Source organism: Eurytemora carolleeae, unplaced genomic scaffold, assembly GCF_000591075.1.
Source record: "Eurytemora carolleeae unplaced genomic scaffold, Eaff_2.0 scaffold1536, whole genome shotgun sequence".
NCBI lineage: Eukaryota > Metazoa > Arthropoda > Copepoda > Calanoida > Temoridae > Eurytemora > Eurytemora carolleeae.
Window position 1 is genome coordinate 44,428 of NW_019397422.1, and position 21,003 is coordinate 65,430.

General features: G+C 31.3%; 3 protein-coding genes across 5 annotated transcripts; 1 reads left to right on the forward strand and 2 right to left on the reverse strand.

Annotated features, from left to right (window-relative positions):
- Positions 1-46: 46 nt before the first annotated feature.
- Positions 47-6,558, reverse strand: LOC111714203 (microsomal glutathione S-transferase 1). The gene is made up of 9 exons (XM_023489257.1): positions 6,484-6,558; positions 4,682-4,793; positions 3,937-4,000; positions 3,447-3,507; positions 3,033-3,114; positions 2,344-2,378; positions 1,702-1,752; positions 906-970; positions 47-629 (listed from the first exon to the last, which is right to left on the reverse strand). The coding sequence occupies exons 2-8, from the start codon at positions 4,771-4,773 to the stop codon at positions 909-911; spliced, it is 447 nt and encodes a 148-aa protein (XP_023345025.1). The 5' UTR covers positions 4,774-4,793; positions 6,484-6,558; the 3' UTR covers positions 47-629; positions 906-908.
- Positions 6,559-7,723: 1,165 nt separating this feature from the next.
- Positions 7,724-13,266, reverse strand: LOC111714204 (microsomal glutathione S-transferase 1). Of its 3 annotated transcripts, none has more exons than XM_023489259.1 (8): positions 13,135-13,266; positions 12,196-12,294; positions 11,404-11,467; positions 10,925-10,977; positions 10,454-10,543; positions 10,118-10,152; positions 9,203-9,253; positions 7,724-8,260 (listed from the first exon to the last, which is right to left on the reverse strand). In XM_023489259.1, the coding sequence occupies exons 2-8, from the start codon at positions 12,285-12,287 to the stop codon at positions 8,199-8,201; spliced, it is 447 nt and encodes a 148-aa protein (XP_023345027.1). In that variant the 5' UTR covers positions 12,288-12,294; positions 13,135-13,266; the 3' UTR covers positions 7,724-8,198. The 3 variants fall into 3 exon arrangements, with proteins under 3 accessions (XP_023345027.1, XP_023345026.1, XP_023345028.1); XM_023489258.1 differs by having other exon boundaries at positions 10,454-10,535; positions 10,917-10,977; positions 13,135-13,264; XM_023489260.1 differs by lacking the exon at positions 12,196-12,294 and having other exon boundaries at positions 10,454-10,535; positions 10,917-10,977; positions 13,135-13,265.
- Positions 13,267-16,229: 2,963 nt separating this feature from the next.
- On the forward strand, positions 16,230-19,914 carry LOC111714206 (uncharacterized). Its single transcript, XM_023489263.1, has 4 exons — positions 16,230-16,418; positions 17,162-17,330; positions 18,324-19,315; positions 19,638-19,914. Exons 3-4 carry the CDS (start codon positions 18,613-18,615, stop codon positions 19,829-19,831), a joined length of 897 nt encoding a protein of 298 aa, XP_023345031.1. The 5' UTR covers positions 16,230-16,418; positions 17,162-17,330; positions 18,324-18,612; the 3' UTR covers positions 19,832-19,914.
- Positions 19,915-21,003: the final 1,089 nt, after the last annotated feature.

Genomic DNA, 21,003 nt, shown 5'->3' on the forward strand with positions numbered 1-21,003 from the left:
TGATGCAGATCATCAATCTTGACGGCAGGCTTTCTCACAACTAGGCTTAGTCTAAGGGAGAGAGATTGCGGACTTATCCTGTATACAGGATAATGGAAGGAAGTCTGGTTCCGCCCGGATCTCTGGAACATTGCGGAGCGAACTATTGTTACCTTCTCCTGCGGAGCGAACTATTGTTACCTTCTCCTGCGGAGCGAACTATTGTTACCTTCTCCTGTGGGAGGGAGAGATTGCGGACTTATCCTGTATACAGGATAATGGAAGGAAGTCTGGTTCCGCCCGGATCTCTGGAACTTTGTGGAGCGCGGAGCTAGGTGTAAGCAGTGTCTTCTGTTGTTGGTTCCGTATCTGAATCATCATCACAAAGGAGCCAGGGTTGAGACGGAGTTGTGAATCTCGTGAGTGTTTTCCGCTGACTGACTGGTGAAGCGGGAGCTAGGTTGAGCGGAGATTTGACATGTGGGGTGTGTTGTATGGCGGAAAAGGATTCTGTGTATTCAGTGTACACACACATCCAGGGAATTGACATCGGCATTTGAGTCGGAACAATCGTCTTCCTTATATTTCGAATTTGTTTTAACAAGTTTATGCGACGTTACTGGTAAAACTTTGTGACCTCGTAGCTCCTCCTGAAAAGCAAATTTGTTTGGTTACACACCAGAAATTAAACAAATTTTGGTTCTTCTCGATAACTTATTATAATTTGAAATGTTAAAATTAAAAACATTTCTACGTAAAAATATACTTGAATGTTGTGTGACCCGACTAACGAAAATATGTACATGGTTGTCTCTTAAGTGTCATACTTTGCGGGTAACCCTGTACAGTGTACATACCAAATGTTGAATGCATTGTACATTTCATTATTTATTTTACATTGTACATACAGTTTACATTGTACATACAGTTTACATAGCAGAGGCGAATGTAGAAAGAACCTTGTATCCCATATACAGATTAGCTCCCATTCCTAGAATAAATAATTATCATAATTAAGACAAATATGTTTTAAACATTTCCTTTGTTTTAATATCCATATATAATGTAGTACACCCTGAATGTTTGTCTATTTGTCCGATCATAACTCATGAACAAAGAGAATAGAATATATATTAGAGTGGAATTTAGACAATCCATCGGTATGAATGTAAATGTTCACAAATTATATGCAGTAGAGTACATGAATACAGTATGTTCCCTAGACTATCCATTAAAATTTCGAATTTTTTAAAGCTGTTAAAGGAACTGTAAAGGAAAAATGAAAGGTGGTATAGGCTGAAAGCTAATCACTTTTGCTCTTGATCGCGACCCATGAAAGTTTTATCTGATATTCCTGTCTCGAGAAATTTATATATAACTGTGTTAAAATTATACGAAAGTTCATATTCGCTTAAAATACAGGATGAAATCAATTTAGAAACAAAATAGAATATTTTTAAAGTTTTTTCTCTGACTAAGGCACTTTTGTCAATCAAAATGTAACTTCATCAAACTTAAGGTCACTTGGAATTGGGCTCAAAAACATACTAGAAGACAGAAGAAATATGAAAAAAATCGTGCAACATTACTGATAAGACTGGTACGACTTTGGATAGAAATTGGTAACATCTTTTCATGTAGAACATTTTGACGTGAAGTGTCCCTTTAGAACAACTTTAAATACGTTAACAGTCCCTTTAAAAGCTAAAATGAAATGTTTACCAGCGAAGAATGCGATAGCTCTGGATGGCTGTGGAACCTCCCATAGATAAACTAAACATACATTAAAGATACAGTGGTAGAAAATTATATCGATATAAGGAAGACGATTTCAAGTTTGATTTATATCCAGATTTTAAACAGTATGGATACACATATACATTGTCCAGTAAATAAGCTTTTCTTTCATTACTTTTAAACTTGTAATTTCAATCAACCTTGTTAACAATCAAAGCTTACGTTGAAAAAGTCGTCTTCATTGTATTTCAGGAAACGATTTTGTATTGATATATATGCTGACCACGGTATTTGTATTTAAGTGAAAATGCAGTGACCCTCATAAAACTGTAGAATAGAAACACGACTGTCATGCTTTGATAAAACTGAAGGATCTGAGTTCTGATCCCTATATACCTGAAACCTGATTGTTAGAACCTTTGATGTTTCAAACTTAGATTATTAGAGTTTAAAATATCAAAGGTCTACGACATCGGGTCGCAAATATATAGAGATAAGAACATTAGACGTAAATAATGATTGAAAGAAATTAAAAAAAGAAAATTTAATGCAAAAATGTAAAAATGTTATTGTAATAACAGTAGTCCAAAACAAATAGTAAAAAAGAATAAGTTCAAAAATACTCACCAATAGTGTGCATAATTCTTGCACCGGAGAAAATCCTAAAAAAAACTTTTGCCATTTTTGTGGAAAATATTTTTAACAATTTTAAAAAGGAATTTATTATGCGAAATCTATTAATTAAACCCTAAACAGGCTCGGGGTAGAGGCGTTTGTAGTTTTTTTTTTGTCTCAGCACTCATTTTTGAAACTATCACCTTGAAATTTCGTGACTTTTGATAAATAGAAATTTAAAGGATTAAAAAAAATTATTTCTAATGTAAAGTGTAGGGTTCAGGGCGGTAAAAAGTCCGGTCCGTGTAGAAAAAATTCTAAAATAGCATATAACTTTTTTATGACTAAAGCAACAGATTTAAAAACTATATTTTTGAAAAGCCCTTGTTTATGCATGTAGAAACATGTGTCATACTTTGTATTTGTTTAAAACAAAACAAAAATATTTTTTACATCTTTTAAAACTTGTTTGGCACTTTTTCAACCCTCACTAGCACCTAAACTATAAAAGTTATCGATATAATTTTTTCTTCAATGAGCTGGCCTTGAAACATTGGACTATGAACGTGCATTTCAACCCTGTTCATATTCTCTAAGGCCTTTTTCTAGGGGGGGACGCCCCCCCCAATCTATACATAGATTCAAACCCCCCAGCCTTCATGGGGTTAAACAAAATTAACGGACTGTTCTCAATATTTGACCTGAACACAGATGTAGCAGTGGAAAGAGCAGGGTTGGTGAATAGATAGAGAAATCCCAGGGTAAGGAAGGGAAATATATTCTCTATATCAATCAATCAATAAATATTTGACTGAAAGAAATGTCCGAGATTTCGACCTGCCTTTTGCTATTCGATATTTGTATCACATTCTTAATATTTCTGGTATTTTTGAAAGAACAACAATTACAGACAACATATTAGAAATGGCGGAGGTAGGGTTATTTTGTGATTGATTTATCAGACAAATTATGGAATTATACTGCCAAACATTGCCAAACAAATAATGAAATTATATTGCCGAAAAAATATTTCAGAGGTGAAAGACGACTTCAAGTCTTTATGAATAAAGACGACATTCTATTTTGCTAGTTGATTGATTGATTGATTTAATTTCCTATATCGTTTTGATGAGCTCGTCGTACTCTCTCTACATCCTCATTCACTCCAACGCCTATCTAAACACGAAGAAACCATTAAAACACGGGAACCAGATTTAATGAATTTGAACCAGGTCTAAAGATCGGTTCAACCACGTATCTTGAATTTGTGTTTCAGATAATAACTGTATTGAGGGGGGGGGATGGGACGTCCCCCCCTGGAAAACTGAGGGGACGTCCCCGCCTGGAAAAATTAACAGTGCAAGAAGAGAGACCTGCACTTTCTAGCATCTTTCCTTTTTGATTTTTAAGAAAAGATTAAAAAAAATATTTCCTTATCGGCACTATAAAGTGTTTTGAATAAAAAAGTCAATTCCATAAAGTGTTGAATTATAATCAAAAATTGCAAATACAAATTATAAAGATACATCCAGTCTGGTTAGTCTAGAGAGTTATCTTAATTTAAAATATCTTTAAACAAAAAATATTTTGAAATTATATTTTAACCTTTGCTCCAGGTCTCATGCTAGCGTCTTCTTTTGTCATAACATTGTTATTTGAGATCCTCTGTCTAATTAAAATATAACAAAATTAAGCTATTTTTTTTAAATGAGAAATGGTGCGACATTTGAATATCGAACAATTATGTACAATGTTCAAACTTATTATAGATCCAATTAAAACACGTTAAGATTGAATTCATAACACTGCACCCTGAACCCTGCAAGCCAGTTGTAGAAGCAGCTGATTGGAGCCGGGACATAATTTATCCCAGCCGGATATGATTGGCCCAATTGGGTGGTTGTTATTTTTCCAAAGGTATTTTCCCAAAGGCATATCCTCAAGGGCGACTTCCCAAGTGACAATTTTTCTTGTGGAAACTTCCCTATTGACAATTTCCTAAGTGACAACTTCTCAAATTTGCAATGTGGCTGGAACAAGCTAAGGACAGAGCGCTGTTTTTTGGGAAATTGCACATTTTGGCAGTTAATGTCTTCTTACATAATCTTCAAAGTATTGTGAAACCATTAAAGCGTTGGAAAAGGAAGACGACATTTAAGTAATTTTATGGAGATTTTATGTTACTATAAAGTACCCCTGCCAGTAGCTTGTACATACTCTTATTCAGTAAAATGCGCCTGTGAAAACTGCTAAATTCATGGGTTTCATTTAAATTTTCAACAATCATCTTCCTCTTCCACAGTTTTACGGCTCCCACTGTATTTTTCAAAGAAATTATAAAATTACTTACTTGACTGTTGCAAAAGCCATCCCCAATGTTTTAACGGCCATGAGCCCAGCATGGAAGGCAAATGTGGCGAATAGGTCCTGGTTGATATTCATCTTAGGTATTCTTAATCAATCTGGAATTATATATAGAAATATAGATAGATTATATTTATTATTTATATACTTTATCAACTGAGGTATATTTCTTCAGTTTAGATTAGAATTGGGTCTTTAACAGCATAATTATGTAGCGTAGTAAATAGCGTAGTTAGGCACTGATATAAATAACGTAGTTAAGCAATCAGAATATGGGTATGACAGAGTTATTTATATCCACGTACATTTAATGGGTTTAATGCATGTTTTTATAAGATTAGTGAGGATAAATATAACGTAGTTAAGCTATCTCCACAGATGTTTACAGCATATTTGAGTTGAATGTACGCATTTTAGAAGATTAACATGGATAGATATAAACGTAGTTAATCTAGTCACAATGTATGTTACTTAGCTCATGTTTATCTAGGTATGCTCAGGTTAACAAATATGGGATTGCTACAATATAGCTTTATATATTTATTTTTCATATAATATATACCCATTATTAACTGAAGAAGATTGTATCCAAAACATTTTGTAAAAAACTTTCAAATTAAAGATAAATTTAAAAAAAGAAGATTTTATGCGAAACATTGTGTATAAATATGAAAAACTTTGATTAAATAATATATTTAGAAACAATATGTAGGCAGGCAATAAATGGTCGTCATATGAAAATGCTATTTAATAAAGTTATATATAGTTTAATATAAATACTAGCTTGGGAACCCAGCGCTGCTAAGGTTACTAAAAGTTACTCCCGCCGTTTACCCGCACTTAAACGATTTTATCGGGGAACTAAATTTTTCACTATTAAAGTCGACCCAGTCAACCTAGAATCTCAAAACCAAGCTAAGAACATTCCCATGGGTCTCCTGAGTTCTTCGATCAAAATTTGAGGCAAATCGGTCCAGGAATACCTGAGTTATTATCCGACAAACAAACATACACCCAATATATTCACATATATATGTGAATATAATTGTTTACAATTTATGCTAGTTCATAAAGATATATAGTTTTATGTAAATATAAAATTATATATATATAATTGTTTACAATTTAATTTTTATTGAGGGAGATAAGCCAAGTAAATAGTAACAACATTCTTTTTGTATGACTCCATGCAATGATAAAGTAGCGCAGTATATTCTGTAAGAACTTATTATGTTAGATTAGGCTAGGAATTAGGTTATTAACAACTATATAGGGTGAAATAATGTTCAACGCTCTGAAAGGGATTTTACCTCTGTAGTTTGATCATCATTGGAAACGATTATGAAATCTTACAGCATGGAATTGGACGACGACATTTAGTCAAATTTATTGGTATTTGGTGTTGTTTAAGTGCAAATACAGGGTGTCCCACGAAACATGACAGTTGGTGAATATTTTTAAATGTCTTCAATCAATTTTATTATAAGATGACTTCCACACAATATTTTTAATTATTCTCTTTGGTATCAAACTATTTAACAATTTAAGGAAGAAGAGATTTTAAACTATTCACAAACTGTCATGTTTCGTGGGACACCCTGTAATTTAAATCAGTATAGCTTCATAGTTAAATGGTCTGCGTAAACTTTAATGTTTACTGGATTATTTCGATCAAATCTTTAGTCTTTCTATTTCACAAAATTATGAATCCCACCGTGTAACAGCTCTTGAGTCTTGATGACCCCCCACAAACAAAATTATATATTACTATGAAATCTAAGGTATCACCTGTTTCAAATTAACCTGAACTACGACTGGGGGCCGAGAAGTGTAAACTAGAATAATCGAGATGAAAATATAGATAGATAGATAGATAGATAAATATAGATAGATAGATATAGGTTGCAGTATACGTACATATTGACCTTCCCTCAAGATAAAGCTGTAAACTGAAGATAGTACACTCATGAACTAAACCCACAGAAGAGATATTAGAATAGCGAAGGGAAACTTAAGATAGTACACTCATGAACTAAACCCACAGAACAGATGTTAGAATAGAAGGGAAACTTAAGATAGTACACGCATGAACTAAACCCACAGAAGAGATATTAGAATAGAAGGGAAACTTAAGATAGTACACTCATGAACTAAGCCCACAGAACAGATGTTAGAATAGAAGGGAAACTTAAGATAGTACACTCATGAACTAAGCCCACAGAACAGATGTTGGAATAGAAGGGAAACTTAAGATAGTACACTCATGAACTAAACCCACAGAACAGATGTTAGAATAAAAGGGAAACTTAAGATAGTACACTCATGAACTAAGCCCACAGAACAGATATTAGAGTAGATGGGAAATAAGTATGAACTTTTTTCAGTACCTTTGAGTACAATTATTGTAAATGTTTATAAATTATACACAGTACATCACAATAATACAGTATGATGCCTGGACATATCTGTTACAATTTTTCTTTTTAGAAAGTGTATGCTAAAATGAACTCGGCAATGCACGACAGGTGGTCAAAAGTATTAATTTAGAGAAATTAAAAAATTCAAGAATTTGTTCTTAAAAAAGATGTTCCAGGGCCCAGAAGGTTATATAGCACTGTGTGAAGAACACCATGCAGTAAGGAGACAGTACAACAAAATGGCGGTTTTACGCTTTTTTCTGTCTAATTCCACTCTATTCTTGTCTATTCTCTTTGACTAACCCTTGCATGCACAATTTTGTCTATAAACGATGACATTGCTCTAAAAAAAATAAAAAGAAAACGTGAAAAACTACTGTGTTTTCCTAATATCACCGTTATCAATAAAAAACGGTGTAAGACGTCTAAAACATTTCAGAATTCAAATACAAACATGTTTGAAAAATTACAAAATAGGTATTTTTTATCTTGCGTTTGCAATCTTCGTTTAAATATTGATAATTAATCGGTACATTCTTTTATAAAGCTTTTGCACAAAAATTATTATTCTTTGTTATGTTATTGTACATTTATGTAAAATCTTAAAAATAAAAAGTAATGGGTTTATGTTTATTTAAATTTTAAAGCATAACATTTCTGTACATAGCAACAGGACACCTCATAATATGCAGTTGAATTACAATTGTACATACATCTCTTTATAGTGCAGTACAATTGTAAAAAAAAGCTCTTTATTTCGCTGTAGTGTAGTACATAAAGCTATTTTTGTCACTGTACTTGTACATGAAGCTTTTTATATTGCAGTATTAGTGTGCATGAATTTCATGTTACAGTACTAGCTTATAGATAACTCTTTATATTTCTGTACTTTTGTACATAAAGATCATTATGTCGCTGTACTATTATCCATGAAGCTCTTTATATTTCAGTACTTTTGTACATAACGCGCTTTATGCTGATGTACTATTGTACATAAAGCTCATTATATTCCTGTACTATTGCACATAAATCTCTTTATGTTAAATTCACATAAGCTGTTTATGTTGCAATACATTTGTACAATGTTTACATGGCAGACATGAAGGTGGATAGGATCTTGTAACCCATGTACAGATTAGCTCCCATACCTACAATATAAAACAGTGTAAAATTTAAAAATATGGGATTCCTATACTTACAATTTTTACAGGGTGAAATTAAAAAAAATACAGGGTTCCTATTCCTACAATTTTTACAGGGTGAAATTTGAAAATACAGGGTTCCTATTCCTACAATTTTTATAGGGTGAAATTTAAAAAATACAGGGTTTCTATATTTACAATTTTTACAGGGTGAAATTTAAAAATACAGGGTTCCTACATTTACAATTTTTACAGGGTGAAATTTAAAAAAATACAGGGTTCCTATTCCTACAATTTTTACAGGGTAAAATTTAAAAAATACAGGGTTCCTGTACCTACAATTTTTACAGGGTGAAACTTAAAAAGATACATTAAACACTATGACTGTTGGGCATAAACTGTTCCCGTATATTCATGGCTATTTATTTATTTTTACAAATACTGATATTGGCATAAAATAGTATAAAACCCAATGAAAAATTGTCAAGACGACATTTTATAAATTCTTTCTTTGATCAGAAATATTACCGATTCATCAAAAGGAAAAACGATTTATACTAATCATTTTGAAAAATCGCTTTGATGTATATCTTTTATTGGAGTAACTATTTAGCATATTATAATACTTGTCTAGAATGCAATTTTGAAATAAGATCCTAATGGAGTCTTTTTGAATGTTTAGAAAATTAATAATGTAACAATTATTAATTCATTAACAATCTTTTCAAAGGAACTGTAGACTTTCCTCTCATGATTTTAGAAATATTAATGTTTTTCTGAGTATTTCAATGTGTGAGTCCTCTAGAAAATTAGACTGGTGAATTTCTGCTGCAAAATCAATCAAGAAATTATTAGAATTATAAACTTGTCAAGCTAGAGAAAGGTTTAAAGGGTTTCATTGTAATGGAAGGTGATTTGAAAATCTGATTACAGTCCCTTTAAATTAACCTGCAAAGAAAGCGAGAGCTCTGGAGGGCTGAGGAATCTCCCAGAGATAAACTTAAACAAAAAAATATTTAATGATACAATGGTATCCATGAAAATGTGGAATAAAAAACAACTGTAAAACTTAAGATTTTAAATGGTCCAATGGAGATAAAACATATATCACTTATCACTTAAAAATTTTCAAGCATACTAGTAAAATAATTTGCTTGAAAACAACATTAAACAAAAAATTACTTGAATGTCTTCTTCCTAGAATGGGTCTCGATACGTTTTTTAACAAGATATTAACGAAAAGATATTCTTAAACATTAAACTTTTCTACATTGTGTCTTTCATTTTCTTTGGACTATTTGATATTATAAATTAATTTAGGCATGCTTTAACCCTAAACAGGCTGGGAGGGGGGCGTTTAGCGATCCCCCCCCCAGGTTTATTTTGACCTAGCACTCTCATTTTTCACACTATCACCGTGAAATTTTGTGACTTTTAATGAATAGTAATTTAAAGGATTTTTTTATAAAAAAAATATTTTTTTTATTTATGGGGTAGGATACAGGGCGGAAAAAAGTTCGGTCTGTGAAAAAAAAATCTAAAGCTACAGATCTAAAAACTATATTTTTGAAAAACCCTTGAAAAAAACATGTAGAAACATGTGTCCCATATTGATATTTGTTTAAAACAAAAACAAATACTTTTTAAAATTTTTTTGACCCTTTTTTAGGCATTTTTTATTAAAGTTATCAGTCTGATTATTTTTTCTTTGAGTTGGCTATGAAAACTGGGCTATGAACATGCATTTCAACCCTTTACATATTATTCTATATGGCCTTTTTCTATGGGGGTGGGCGAAACGCCCTCCAGGCTATACATAAATTCAGACCCCCCAGCTTTTATAGGGTTTAGTAATTTACTCACCTACACTGTGAAGAATTCGTGCTCCAGAAAACAATCTTTAAACAGAAATTAAAAAATTTTTAATTTTTTTTTATCTTTTGCAAAGTCACACTGGTATCCTTTAAACTTCTATTGTATTCGCAAAAACTATAAAAAAATTCCCGTTTTTCTATCAAAAAATTGATCATTTTAATTTTGTTTACTATAAAAAATATTTACAGAGTTTAAATTAATTTTTTTGCCCAGCAGGAGGAATAAAAAAATTATATGTATTGTAATGTATTAAAGCTTTAGATCCTACTTCAAAAAAAGTGTCTTTAGATCTAATGATTAAACGGACTGTTCTCAATATTTTACCTGAACACAGTTGTAGCAGTGGAAAGGCCAGGGTTGGTGAAAAGATAGAGAAATCCCAGGGTTAGGAAGGGAAATATATTCTCTATATCAATCAATCAATTAACGTAGGTTAGAAGACGAGATTTAAATCTTTCTTGTTTTTAAAAATGAGCCTTTTTTATGTATAAAAATACAACAAAAAGATTAGAAAATATGTAATAATTATTAGTAAATCCTCTTTTCTACTAACAATTTTAGCATTAAAATGTTGCTCTAAAAGTCTACACTTCTTCGTTGTCATTGTAAAACTCAATTTTTCGTAAATTATTCTGATTTGATCGGTGGATTTTTACTAAAAAAAATGCCGATACTTTTCAAAGCTAAATTTTTAATTTCAACAAGCAGACAAGCAAAGTATGCATTTGATATCACTAATTTTTGTGTATAAAAATAAAGATATTTAATAGATTAAATTGTAATATTCCTATGTCATTTTGATGCGCTCTTCGTACTCTCTCCACATCCTCATCCACCCCTGTTCCGATCTTAACACACAAAACGATAAAGATACAGGGTGTCCCACGAAACATGACAGTATGCATTATGCCTTGAGTGTCGTCTTGATTTTTGATATAATTTGCTGCGTTTATTTGTCAACCTAATTTTAGAAGTAAATTTCTAGAGATAATAATCACAAAATTCCCCTAGTCCTGCCATTAGTTCTCAGTCTAATATGATGTGGGACACCCTGTATATAATTTTAAAAAACGATATTGGGAGACCAAAAAAATGTTTAGACTCCAAATATGGTACATGAAACACAGCAAGTGTGCAGTGAACACAGGCCAATTTCATTTAATAAATTGGGTTTCAAGCAACTGGGAAAACTTGTTGATGTACAACAACATCAAAACACATAAGATTGTTTAAATGTCGTCTTTCTACAGTTTTATGTATTACACTGTAAATACCTTAGCCCCTGGCCTTGTCTTTCCATCCTCACGAGAAATGAAGTTGTTCTTTGCGAATCTCTGCCTACAATACAGTGGTCATTATAATAATAAATGTAACAAAGACGACTTATTTTTACAGATTTTATTTCTACCAAGTTTTCATAATGTCATTTACCAACATCATTTAAAAGCACAAAAATATTTAATTAATAAATTAACATTGATATCAATACAAACACTGTCCTCTATAGTATGTTTATAATAAAAAAGTTAGCTGAAAATAAAAAAGTGAGAACCAGAAAACTGATGAATGAATGAATGAATTAATTAATTAATTAATTAATTTGTTGTTAACTTGAGATTTTGTTGTAACTGATATACTGATGTTCTTTATGTATGGAATGTAAATTTATTTAAAAGATTATTTTGTATTTTTTCTGTAAATTTCACAGTTTCTGTATGAGACAACTGTTCAGTTGCAAATAAAATAGTTCTTAGCAACATTTCATAATCTAAAGAAAATCGAAGCATTAATTGGGGCTCAGCTGATATTGGAATTATCTACAACTATTATTATATTTTCAACTACTTTACAGGGAAGTTAAGGAAATTTTACTTTACCAAGGGTTCCTAAGACTAATTTTGTTAAGTAAAAAGTTCTGTTTTCAGATAAAGTTGCGAAACTACAGAATTTTTGCATAAAAACTTTGCATCACACAATCTGTTTTTACTCATTTATCCCAAGGGACAGTTAAGGGAATTATGAAAATGTTTAATATTAGTAAAAAGGCAGTCAAACAATAAATTAACCTTGCAGTGAGAAAAGACATGAACAGAGTTTTAACTGCCATGAGCCCAGCATGAAAGGCAAATGCCGCAAATAGTTCCTTATCTACGTTCATTCTGAAACTTTAGATGAACATTATTTCTATCCTTTCGAATAAACCACTATATCAAAATTATGTTTATCTATTTGATAAAATATTTTTCTGCTCTAATTATTACTACAGTAGGCCATAAATGATGTTTTAAATGCTTCAAATTTTCTTATTTATACAGGGTGTCCCACAAAATATATAAGAACTTGAAGGTCCTCTTTGACCTTTGAAATAATTTGCTTTATATTTGTACACCTAATTTTAGAAGTAAAATTCTAAAGGTTTATTACAAAGAAATCCTAGTCCTGGCATTTCAAAGATGTGGTGTGCTTTCAAAATTTTCGAAGATATGACAAATTTTGTTAAGATTTCGACAATATAAATAAATGGAAACCTGGACGCAATTCTTAATATTTCAGATAATATTGACAGCACAAACAGGTGGACCACGTTTTAGAAAAGTCAGGACTAGGGTAATTTTCTTGTTATTGTTTGAAGATGCATACACATGTAAAAGTTCATTGACGATTGAATTCCGTACAAAAAATCATATGACAAAGACGACAGTGAAGTTTTCTTTCAATGAAAGACCTTAAAGCTGTGGACATAATTAAAATAATTTTTAAAAGTGTATTGTATGCCTAACGCAACTTTTAAACCTTTATTTGAGTAAAAAGGATTGATATATCATTCTTTCTTTGACTGCAAATTAATTATTATTGGTGCTGAATTACTTACAGATTTATGAAGTAGATACAAGGAAACAATCTTTACATAATTTATCAAATATAGAAAAACTTGAAATTGTGTCTACAGATAACAATTTCATTCAATTAATTCTAAAAATCAAATAAATAAGTTAGATACTTACATGCCAGTTCAGAGATAACTGCTGATATCTTAGAGAATGTTTATATACTGATAACTGAGAAGTGACTTGGTAAATAAATACTGAAAGCCAGTGAACACTGTGTTGCTTGAAACCCGACTTGATGAATACTCAGATAGATAGATACTAGATAGATAGATAGATAGCGGTTATAGTTCATACCCTTTAACCTCTGTTAAGGGTACTAGGGTACACTGAGTACATTTGTGCTATTCTAAAAAAAATAATTTTTGTTAAAAATAAATAAATTATTAAGATATGATAAAATCTAAAACATATTACTAATCCTGAATCTATTATGGTGCTATTGTAAATATTTTTTAGTTTATGTACTTTTCAGGGCTGGGCATATTCTGACTTTTTAAAGCCATACATTAATGGCAAGTTAAAGCCGTTAACATTTTTTTTCTGGTAGTTTTTTATCAAAGAAAATAATTTTTTTTTGTAAACGGCATTTTCCATTTTTTTAAAGCTACCTTACCTAGGGCTGGGTGTCGTACCTAGAGCTTTCTATCTCTGTTTTTCACCCATTGAAGCTTACTCCACAGTTATAAGAGGTAGTCCACTTAAGAAAATTTCATAAATAATTTATCAATATTTGGGATGGAACTGTTCTTGAATATAAGAACACAAAGAACGTAACAGAATGGGATGGAGTGTTCTTTGACTAAGAACACCAAGAACGGAACGGAATGGAACGTGGATGAATTGCTCGTAAAAAGAACAAACAAGAACGAAACAATTTAGCTGGAGGCCTCCATTCTAGGAGGGAGCGATTTAAAAAAATTCGGAACGTCCCCAGCCCTAACGTTTTTTTATGATCTCAATGTTATTGTTGATGGTGCCAGCTTTTTATTTCCTGTAAACTAGCTGGGAAAATTTAAAAGAATTAAAACATTGTAGAAAATGCCTAAACTCCTCCTTAGACTTTATCAGCCTAGATGCGCTGTTTTAATTTATGACACTCTATCCTCTCTACCTATCCAGGTACCATCCATAAATAACAAGAGTCTGTGTTGAACTGTCTAATATAGGTATAAAAAGATACAGGTAAATAAGTTGACCAACCGCAGCTAGGATGAATGAACTAAAGAAAGTATATTTACAGGTTACAAAGATATAACAGAATTAGGTTTATTTATTACAACACTACAAAATAAACATAAAAAAGATACAACTTTTTATCTTAAAAAGTGGGTAAAAAATAAATGGTTTTGCCGTTCATTTACACACTCTTTCGTTAATTTTCAGAAACTTCCGTTTTGTCAAGACAAATTTGTCCAGCCCTTATCCTTAATTGCACATATTTTCTTGGCCTCATCCTCACAATAATTTAAATAGTCCATAAAAACAAAGATAAACAAGCACAAGCTCTAAAATTGATATATGTAGGGAAATAAAAAAAGTACAACTGAGGTTTATCAATGCTTCAAATTCAACGTAGTCTTACAAATTGATTCAATTATGTGTTCTAAGTCTAAACTTCAGAACAATATAACTGTAACTAAAAATTGTCAATGAAACCAAAAAGAAAAATAACATGACAAACGTAGTGCATAATTGTTCTGTTATATTTTATACAGATAACAAAATTATGGGTTTCAAAAAAAGCTTTGGTAAAAATATAGTTTTTTTTTCAATTAACTATAAACATGACCTAAATATAGAGACTGCACAGCATAATTTCAATTACCCCCCCCCCCCCTAGAAAAGATGACAATGCCCGATTCAAACTATAGTCTTAAAATCTCTTTCTGATCAACAACGTAAAGATATTGTCGTTTTTCTAGGTTTGAAAGTGTATAATTCTGATAATTCCTTGATGTTTTCCTGCGGTAGAAATACACAAATATGATTAATGTTACTGCAGCAGGGGGGCTTAGATAGCTCAAAGCTATTTTGCCAGATATAAAAATAATATTATTATGCATAATATCAATTGACCTCTATGCACAGATACAACAGTAAAATACAACTGTAGTTCCGTACATTGTTACTGCCCACTGCCTTAGAACTGAATGTTTCCTTTTTCTTCAATAGGAACATCATGATGTACTTTATGAAGTATATATTGTACGGTATGTGAACTTCCTTACAGAAAAATAAATCAACCTATGAGAAATTTAAACTGCTTTGTTCAATCAGAGATCCTTACAAAGAAGTTTACTTTTGACATGGCAGAAATACAGTGTTCGTTTAATCAAGAATAAATTAGATATCCATGTTTCTGTTTAAATTCATTTGTGGTTTCTCAATAAAAGTAACTTTTTCACAACAGATAAACATATCAGAATAATCAGAATTAAACACTTTTTAACCTGGAAAACAACTCTATTGTTCTCATTGATGTTAATATATAGGTTTCTAGAGAACCATTGATAAATAATCATTTAACATTTTTGAGCTGAAAACATGGTAGTTCTACTTTAAGTATAATCATTTTCATTATTATAATTTTTTTCTTTTAGTAATAACATCCTTAATTTCTTTATTTTCAATTCCATTATTATCATTATTCTTTATTATTATTAACATTCTTAACCCTATTCCTGCTGGGGTTTTTTTAACATAACTCAAAAAGTATTGGTCTGAGGCTGTTGAAAATTTTTGACTTTTCCTGCATACCCAAAGCCCTCCCTTTAGGCCTAAAACTAGCTTTAATTCTAACTGCTTTTTCCTGTAACAAACTAAATCTTTGTTTTGACCCACTTCCACTTGTCAGATTTTGATAAAATTTAGCTTTTTGGAAAGCCTTTGACATTATTATTTTCTATTATTATTAACATCCTTAATATCATTATTAATATTATTTTCTATTATTATTAACATCCTTGATATCTTTATTAATATTATTTCCTAATTATTAACATCCTCAATATCTTTATAATATGATTTTTCACTATAATCATTAATTATAACTATCATTACAATTATTATTATCATAATTATCATTATTATCATTATTATTATTATTATTATTATTAATATTGTTATTATTGTGGTTACTCACTCTTTCTCTTTACTAACCAGAATTGTTTAAATGTTCTCTAGGCTATGTATACAACAACCATTTGAACACGTACTCTGTTCAGTCAGAAACGCAGAAACTGAAACATTCATTTCTAAACATGTTTCCCACCACACACAGTATACATTAAGCATACAGAAAACAGTGGGATTTATAAAACTGAGGAATTAAGACTACACCATGAGATCTACCCATAGTAATGATTTTGAATAGTCTGATGAACAGAGACACAACATAGGTTAGTACGGTGTACTCAGACTCAATTTTATTAAAATGTGGATTGTTAAGCTACTTCTAATTTTTTCCTGAACTACATCAAAAACATTGCTGTAGACAGTTTGCATTCCTATTCCACAGTTTTATGGGTCCCTCTGTACACAGATACAGGGTGTCCCAAAAAACATGGGAATTCAGTGACAAATTCAATATCGTCTTTGTTATGAATTAGCATTATAATAACTAATTTCAATAGCCATAGTATTACTATGTCTGCTAGAGTTTATTTTATGAAAAGGGTAAAAGACTGCAAAGATGTGTCTATAATGTCTCTGCAAGATGAACAGTGAAGACAGACAAGTTTCCTCTGTTTGTATACTGTAGTTTTCTTGTTTTACTAAGTACAACCATATGCAGTCAAAACATAAACAAACAAAATGTAAACATAAGAGACGAAACTCTTGCAGATTACAGCTTTCTCAGTATGTACCACTTTATTTGAAAAGACGGTATCGAATTTGTCACTGAATTCCCATGTTTATTGAGACACCCTGTATATTTTTCAGGATAAGTAGACTAAACTGTGGTTAGAAATTAATTTTTACCAATGATTTACCAGATTTTAATTTATGCAGACATCATTGATAAATTAATTATCATCATTTTTTAGACTACATTAAAACTAAATATTAGTAATTAAGGTGAAATTATTAGAAAACATAAATATTAATTTTACTTATAGAGATAAGAAATACCTTTTTTCAGATAAGCGCCTACTAAAGTTATGAAGTCCCACATAACATCAAACTACATAATATCTTTGAGGGGTTGAGATGCCTTATGCCTGTTTGGTTTGTGACAATGAGACAGTGAAACTGCTTCATCACTATGGAGCTGAGGGGAATATATGTAATTCATGCAGAATATTCTTTAAGTAGGATTTATATAGTAATGGGCATTAGCTAGATTCATTACTTAGACACTTAATATTTTTAGACTTTTTTAAGGTTTTACAACAATCAGAGAAGGATCCAACAATTTAAAATTGTATTCTGTCGAAGTTTGCTTTAATCAAAGAGAAGTTTTTTTAATTGACCTCATATGTTAAAGTGTATCCATGCTTTTTAATAGCTTGAATTTAATCATAATTGAAATCGAAAGTTGTCTTTGTTGTATTGATATAATTGCCTACCACTCTAGTGAAAATGAACCAAAAACAATCGTTTTGAAAACCCAAAAACTATAGTTTTAAAACGATGATTTTTTACTTATAGTTTCTTCTAGGGTAACAAAGGAGGTGGTAGGTCTTTGGCATGCACACTTTTTGTAATTGTTATCTTCTTGAACTATAGTCATACTTTTAATAAAACTATTCATTTCTGATATAACTACAAATAATATGCAAGATATTTAGTTTTTTAATTAAGGGCAAAAATCTCCACTTAAGAATTTTTAAAAACGATAGATGCTTGATATACAATTGAGATGCATTTCTTTGATATATTTTCGAACAAAAAATCATAATTTGTGCAATTGGATGAGGAGATAATCGCCTTTTTAATTACAAAAAAGTTGTCTGGCAAAAGTGTTTGTCTGCTAGAATTGCAGACAAAGTGCTTACAAATGTACTGAAACTGGTATTAAAGTCATTGCAATAAAGAATTTCTTTCAATACAAAACAAACATATAATTTTGATGAAATATCTTTTGAAAAAAGTTCTCAACTTCCTCTTTATTTGTAATCAAAATCCACTGTACGGTGAAATCCTTTCAATGTGCATCTTTTTTTTACTCCTAAACAGGCTGAGGCCCCCCCTGTAACTTTTTGTCCTAGCGCTCTCATTTTTGACACAATCACCGTGAAAGTTTGTGATTTTTAATGAATAGAAATTTAAAGGATGTTTTATATTTCTGTATTTGTTTACAGGAGGTCTGTGAGCCAGAATCTGAAGTGGACATGCAAATCTGGATTCCTTAATTGCAAAATTTCAATCAATGCCAGACTTTACTGCAAAACCTGTAGATTTGCCAAATGCATTGAGGTTGGAATGAAACCGGAGCAAGTAGACAAAACAAAAAAAGCAATGCTGCTTATTTTGCTGAACAGGAAAAGAATTCTAAAAAAAGTGAAGAATTGGTGACATCTACAGTTACTCTCAATGATAATATAATAGTAGAAAAAGTTTTTGAGGTTGAATTGATCCCGGAAAGTCAAGATGTTACCCAGCCACTGTTCTTTGACCCCAAAAGAATTTGGTTCTTATGAAGCAAGCATGTTTCAGCAGGATCCCAAAATGTTCCAAATAACCAGAAACGACCAACTCAACCCAGAAGATATCCATTTCTTCAGTGGCCTTGTGACCAGCTGGAGAAAGCTTCTGCTTAAAACTTACTTGGATGGGATGTCTCACCACACTGTGCATGAAGAACTTGAACGGTATCATAGTCAATCTCTTGATACTCAAACACTTACATTTGTTACAGCCTTAGATTGTACTTTGGTTGATGTATCAGTTGACAATATCTTCAAAGCTTGCTTAACAGATCTCTCAAGTCTCAATCCCACAATGCAAGCAAAGTTACGAACATTGTACCAATGCTTTGGTGTATTTTATTCATCTGCTAATGAAGGAATAACAGTTCGTCAACTTTTAGCAACTTATGGATACAATGTGGAGTCCTATCCATTCAGTGCAGTTGTTCCAGTTTACATGCAAGACACGAAAATGGTTAATTACTTAAAAAGTGACATGTTTAAGTCCCCATGGGCTGAAAGTATAGAAGTGGAAGAGTTCTTTATGAAGACCTGTCAAACATTGAAAACCTTTCTGGCCAATCCTGTTCTGCATCTTTGCTTTTTTAACCTAATATTATGTAACTTAGCGGATAAATTTGGCAGCTCTCACAATTTTCTTCCAGGTAAAAAAATCATAGAGTATGGTTATGTAATTAAAAGCAAACTTCTACAGAATAAAGTTTTAAAATATCAAAACCTTCTCATATTGCAGTAAAACCTTTCAATTCTAAAAGGGCTGGGGGGTCTGAATCTATGTATAGCTGTAATTAAATGTAATGCCATGATGGATAAAATGTGATAAAATAGTTAACAACTTTTTGACAAACAATAATTATGTTTTTTTTTTAAATTAGTAAAAATTTCATCGTTATTTATACCATTCATAGCATAAGATCAAATGATTGTAATAATCTGTACTATAAATATAATTTACAAATGTTTCAGGAAAGCTGAAAACAATCTTGTTCAAAGAAATGTTGATGAAGAGCCAAGACTCCAATCTTGCCAATCATAGATTCACCCAGCTAATCTCAACAGTACATGATGTAGAAGAATGTGCCAGGATTCTAGAGAGAGCTACCCTCATCAAAGAAACACATATTGATCTACAGGATATTGATGTTGTAAATTTAGAGTGATGGTTGATTTGTTGATGTGAAGATTTAGAATATAAAATAAGGGGATATTAACACAAAATCAAATAAACACTTTTTAAAATTAATAAGTAATATATGTTTTTGAACTATTTAATCAGTACAAATACAGAATATCTGCCTATTTGATGTGATTCTGCTGTGCACCCATTCAAAAGTTAATAATTAACATATGTATTTGAATTATTTAATCAGTACAAATACATAATATCTGCCTATTTCATGTGATTCTGCTGTGCACCCATTCTAAAATTAATAATTAACATATGTATTTGAAGTATTTAATCAGTACAACTACAAATACATAATATCTGCCCATTTCATGTAATTTTCCTGTTCTTCCTGCCTGACATAAATATGAATTGTGAAAAATATGAAAAATTGTTGAACAGCAGAGCTTGCAACTCATTCAATCAGGGGTGTGCGAGAGCATTTGTGTAAGGGGGTGGGGGGAATTGTTTTGCTATGTAAACTTCCATATTACAAGTGTTAAAAAAATATTTATGTAATTTTCTTAAGTGGGTGCCCATCCCTCAGGAGGGGCACCTCTTACGCCCGCGGCCCCTGCATTCAATTGTGATAAGATTTTCAATTAAATTTTGAAAAGCAAATCTTGCCAACCAAACCTTGATATGAGTTGGGGTAAAACAAACGATAGACAAAAATATTTGTTTGCGAGGTATATTTTAAATGGATGTTTATCCCTGATTAGATTTGCAATTAAAATCTTGAAGTTTTTTTGACTTTTAGAAATATCATCTTTAACTTTATTTTATAAACAAAAATTACAACAAAAATTACCATTTTATACTAAATTTTTTTTTAACCTTAGTTTCAAAGAAGGAGGGGATTTTGTTGTTCCCCTCATAAATGTTTGAAAACATTTAGATATTTACATCCTGATCTCTAAACATTTAGATATTTACATCCTGATCTCTAAATGTCTAAATCACTATTTTAACATAGCAACAAAAAATACAGTCAGTTTTATACCATACATTTCAACATACTTCCAGACCCAGACGTCTATATCTTTGTAACCTACTTTCTACCTACAGCCCAGCTCAGTTAACTAGGCTGTGCGCCAGACCAATCCTTTACCAGCTTTTTACGTACAATTCTAAAGCAACCAATAGAACCATGTATGTCAAGGAATT

Bases quoted from the DNA above. Each gene is read 5' to 3' on its own strand.
- LOC111714203 (XM_023489257.1), bottom strand. From the start codon at position 4,773: ATGAATATCAACCAGGACCTATTCGCCACATTTGCCTTCCATGCTGGG. The intron at 3,508-3,936 runs GTTAAAATATAA...CTTCGTGTTTAG, and splicing joins GCATGAGACCTGGAGCAAAG to ATAGGCGTTGGAGTGAATGA. The intron at 2,379-3,032 runs GTCAAATATTGA...AGTTTTTTTTAG, and splicing joins ACTGCTACATCTGTGTTCAG to GATTTTCTCCGGTGCAAGAA.
- LOC111714204 (XM_023489259.1), bottom strand. From the start codon at position 12,287: ATGAACGTAGATAAGGAACTATTTGCGGCATTTGCCTTTCATGCTGGG. The intron at 10,544-10,924 runs TGACATAGGAAT...TAATTGATTGAT, and splicing joins GTACGAAGAGCGCATCAAAA to TGATATAGAGAATATATTTC. The intron at 10,153-10,453 runs GTAAAATATTGA...TTCTGTTTAAAG, and splicing joins ACTGCTACAACTGTGTTCAG to ATTGTTTTCTGGAGCACGAA.
- LOC111714206 (XM_023489263.1), top strand. From the start codon at position 18,613: ATGTTACCCAGCCACTGTTCTTTGACCCCAAAAGAATTTGGTTCTTAT. The intron at 19,316-19,637 runs GTAAAAAAATCA...CAAATGTTTCAG, and splicing joins CTCTCACAATTTTCTTCCAG to GAAAGCTGAAAACAATCTTG.